The 4,011-nt window shown below is 33.6% G+C and overlaps 1 protein-coding gene across 1 annotated transcript in view; it reads right to left on the reverse strand.

Annotated features, from left to right (window-relative positions):
* LOC106473874 (receptor-type guanylate cyclase Gyc76C-like) overlaps positions 1 to 4,011 on the reverse strand; it is a gene marked incomplete at its 5' end in the record, with an annotated part of 33,992 nt that overhangs the window by 4,437 nt on the left and 25,544 nt on the right. Inside the window, 3 exons of the mRNA XM_013934561.2 lie at positions 596 to 667; positions 2,039 to 2,143; positions 2,653 to 2,811. Of these exons, the coding sequence (XP_013790015.2) occupies positions 596 to 667; positions 2,039 to 2,143; positions 2,653 to 2,811 (336 nt within the window). The remainder of the gene's footprint in view (positions 1 to 595; positions 668 to 2,038; positions 2,144 to 2,652; positions 2,812 to 4,011) is intronic.

Genomic DNA, 4,011 nt, shown 5'->3' on the forward strand with positions numbered 1-4,011 from the left:
CATCTCGTGACATAAAACTCGAAAAATTAAGAACGTTTTACGATTAATCAAAAGTATTATCACGATTTTGTTTTATTTGTCTTCGAAGTATACCACTAATGAGCTTTTTTGTTTGTTTTACATAGTTTGGAACATTGTCTTCAAAGTATGATGGATGTAACAGTGTAGCCACTAATTCACGTTGTTTGTTTTACATAGTTTGGAACATTGTCTTCAAAGTATGATGGATGTAACAGTGTAGCCCCTAATTCACGTTGTTTGTTTTACATAGTTTGGAACATTGTCTTCAAAGTATGATGGATATAACAATGTAGCCACTAATTCACGTTTTTTGTTTTACCTTGTATGAACATTGTCTTCAAAGTATGATGGATGTAACAGTGTAGCCACTAATTCAAGAAAGTTCTCTATCTCATCCATGAAATGAAACAGAAATATAAACAGTTATAGGTCAAGAAATGAAACGAGACGTTATTAATGTTTATAATATTTTGCGGATTCGTTGTTGACTTTAATGTTTCTCATTCCTTCAAACCTTTTATTACAAATACTTAAACTTACAAAGAAGAATAGACCAATGTGATTAAGCTCGTACCTTGATCAAATCAAACACCAGAGACGCTATAAACATATTGTCCAAACGAATGTCGTCGTTCTCCAGGATATCCTACGAAAAGAAATGTTATATTTTCTCATACTAAAACTTTATATGAAATGCCAAAAACCTCAATATACATAACAACAAACCATTACTGATAAACGTAGATTATTTAAGAGATTCGTTAACTGATGGAACAAGAAATCAACTAAACTGACAATCTCAATTACAAGATGTAGAGTTATTGCAATGTCTACCTGCTCTTCAACCAAATATGTTGTAGAGATAGGTAAACCTTTTTGGGCAGTTCTTTCCCTCGTTATATAAAGTCGTGAGGAACAAACAAATGATGATATGATAAGTGTTATAATATCTAATTATATATTGAAATTAATCGGAATAGCATGCACATCTTCTATAGTGTAACATGATATATTTTTATAATGTGAAGCTGAGAACACATAATATCCAAAGTTACAGCAGGGAAAAATCCCAATAATCCATTGAATATCATTAATAAAGATTGACAAAGTTATCTCAACAGAAGTATTTTATCTTTAAAGCTGCAAACACTACAGGTACAACATTGTGCGAGAAGTAGCATGGACTATGTAGCCGCGGCCTCAGAGTCAGTTTTGAGGCCGCAAATTGAGGCCAAAGTTACCAATATAGCTATTTTTGGCAAACAGGACGACTAACTGATCTCAAATTGAAAAGGCCGGATTTTATTTCTTTTCTGTGGGGGGAAATCTCCTAATCATTCTATCCATGAGCAATTATGTGCTAAAACAATTTAAAAACTTCATTTGTGCTCTTTCTTCCTTCTTTCTTTTTTATAGACATACATACATACTCTCTAACTCCCCTTAACTGAAAACAAAAGCTTGTGCTTTCTCTCGAACATGCTCGCACACTTCCGCAATTAAATAGGTTTGCTTCAGCCATATATTTTGCTTTGCTTGCGTGTACTCGCAAGAATCACCTATACGATGACTTTACAAAAACGTTTAATATCGGCAAATTTTCATTTATGTTGTGTTGCAACGACAAGAGAAAAAATCAATTCTTCATTAAATTGAACGATAATCAAGTCAGAAAACGCTGCAATAACACTTGACTATACAGCAGAAATCAGGATACTAAAAGGAAGGGAATTTTGTATTGGAAACTTGAAATGTCACGCAAAGCACACGTAAGAGTAATGTACCCGGTTTTGCTTTGATTAAAATAGCTTTAGAAAATTTCTAATCTTTTTCGCGCATTGTTATTTCTATTGATTTTAATCAATATATTTAGTTAGGTAAAGAAATCATTTTGATTGTTTTTTGCGAAAAATCACGATTGATATGGTTGATTTAATCGAAACAACTCAAGATATATAAATCCACTTTCATCTGAGCAACATATTGAGGTAACATATTAAAGAAACAAGTACTATACCTGTAAACTCCCTCTCGGACAATATTCTGTGATAACGATAAGCTTGTTTGGAATAACGCACGCGCCTATGAATGAGTTTATATTGTCATGATGAAGTTCCCGCATCTGAAAAAAAAATAAGTAGAAGGATTTGACGAAAAAAATAGATGTATTTAAGAGGATAATAAAAAAATTATAGAACATAAAACCATAGTATAATGATTAATACAACAATATTCCCAGGTGCCAAAACAAAGTTATATAAAACCACTAATAGATGGTAATAGAACAAGAGTTGTGATATTTTATGAACTGAAACGGTTTCAGAACATTTAAGATAATCAGGCATATTCGCAAAAGTAGGCTTAACAATGTCATTTCCTTCTTTATCTGTACATTATAATACATATTCATAATGTGTAAGTAGTAGGCTTAACAATTTCATTTCCTTCTTTATCTTTACGTAATAATGCATATTTATAATGTGTAAGTAGTAGGCTTAACAATTTCATTTCCTTCCTTATTCTTAGATAATCCGGCATATTCGAACGGTGTATTGTAGGATTAACAATTTCATTTCCTTCTTAATTCATACATAATAATATACATTCGTACTGTGTAAGTAGTAGGCTTACCAATTTCATTTCCTTCTTTATATCTCTTGGGATGTCTGCTGTCTTCTTACTGAGTGTCATCTGTTTCACAGCCACTATTTTCCCTTTATAAACAGCTGTTTGAGTAAACACGTGACCGCAAGTTCTCGATTCCAATGAAACTTGACTTGGTAAGCTGACCTGTATAACAAAAACAATATCGGTATCAGCATAGAACAACAGCGTAATCTGCCTGATACATCATACAATACAATATCGGTATCAGCATAGAACAACAGCGTAATCTGCCTGATACATCATACAATACAATATCGGTATCAGCATACAACAACAGCGTAATCTGCCTGATGCATCATACAATACAATATAGGTATCAGCATAGAACAACAGCGTAATCTGCCTGATACATAATACAATACAATATCGGTATCAGCACAGAACAACAGCGTAATCTGCCTGATACATCATACAATACAATATCAGTATCAGCATAGAACAACAGCGTAATCTACCTGATACATAATACAATACAATATCAGTATCAGCATAGAACAACAATGCAATCTGCCTGATACATCATACAATACAATATTAGTATCAGCATAGAACAACAGCGTAATCTGCCTGATACATCATACAATACAATATTAGTATCAGCATAGAACAACAGCGTAATCTGCCTGATACATAATACAATACAATATCGGTATCAGCATAGAACAACAGCGTAATCTGCCTGATACATAATACAATACAATATCAGTATATTGTTTTTGTATTTCCCAATCTTTCATGATAAACGTGAACGAAATATCAATATTTTTCAAATAATCGCCATATTTAATTTGTGATAAATAAGGGCCAGCGTTCTACGACGAGAACCTTTGAAACTATCTCTACTAACTGTCGCCAGGTGAGACAGTGGTAAGTCTACTGACTTTCAACGCTAATACCCGAGGATCCGTGGATTCCACACGGTGGACACAGCAGATGGTCTAGTGTAGTCTTGCTCTAAAAATTCCAATCAACCAATCATCTTTACTACCTACCAAACATTTATGTTAAGGACTTGATCCAATATTAAACATTTTTTTTTTTCGTATTTGATATTTTTAAACACGAACGGCACCTTACGGGACACAATGGCGAAACGATAACGTCAGAGACCCCCTAATTCTAAGATATATCCGTCCTTAATCTAGAACTGTTGACTAGAGGAGTGGCAAAACATCAACAGGAGCGTAAACGGCCACTCTTAACCGAATAAAGGAACTGATTGTCAGATTTATAATGCATCCAAAGCTCAAAGCCCATAAGGGCACAATCATTGTTCAGTTCAAGTTTCTCGGCTATGCGAGAAGAACAACGATATTAAAGGAA

Source organism: Limulus polyphemus, unplaced genomic scaffold (assembly GCF_000517525.1).
Source record: "Limulus polyphemus unplaced genomic scaffold, Limulus_polyphemus-2.1.2 Scaffold6583, whole genome shotgun sequence".
NCBI classification, from domain to species: domain Eukaryota; kingdom Metazoa; phylum Arthropoda; class Merostomata; order Xiphosura; family Limulidae; genus Limulus; species Limulus polyphemus.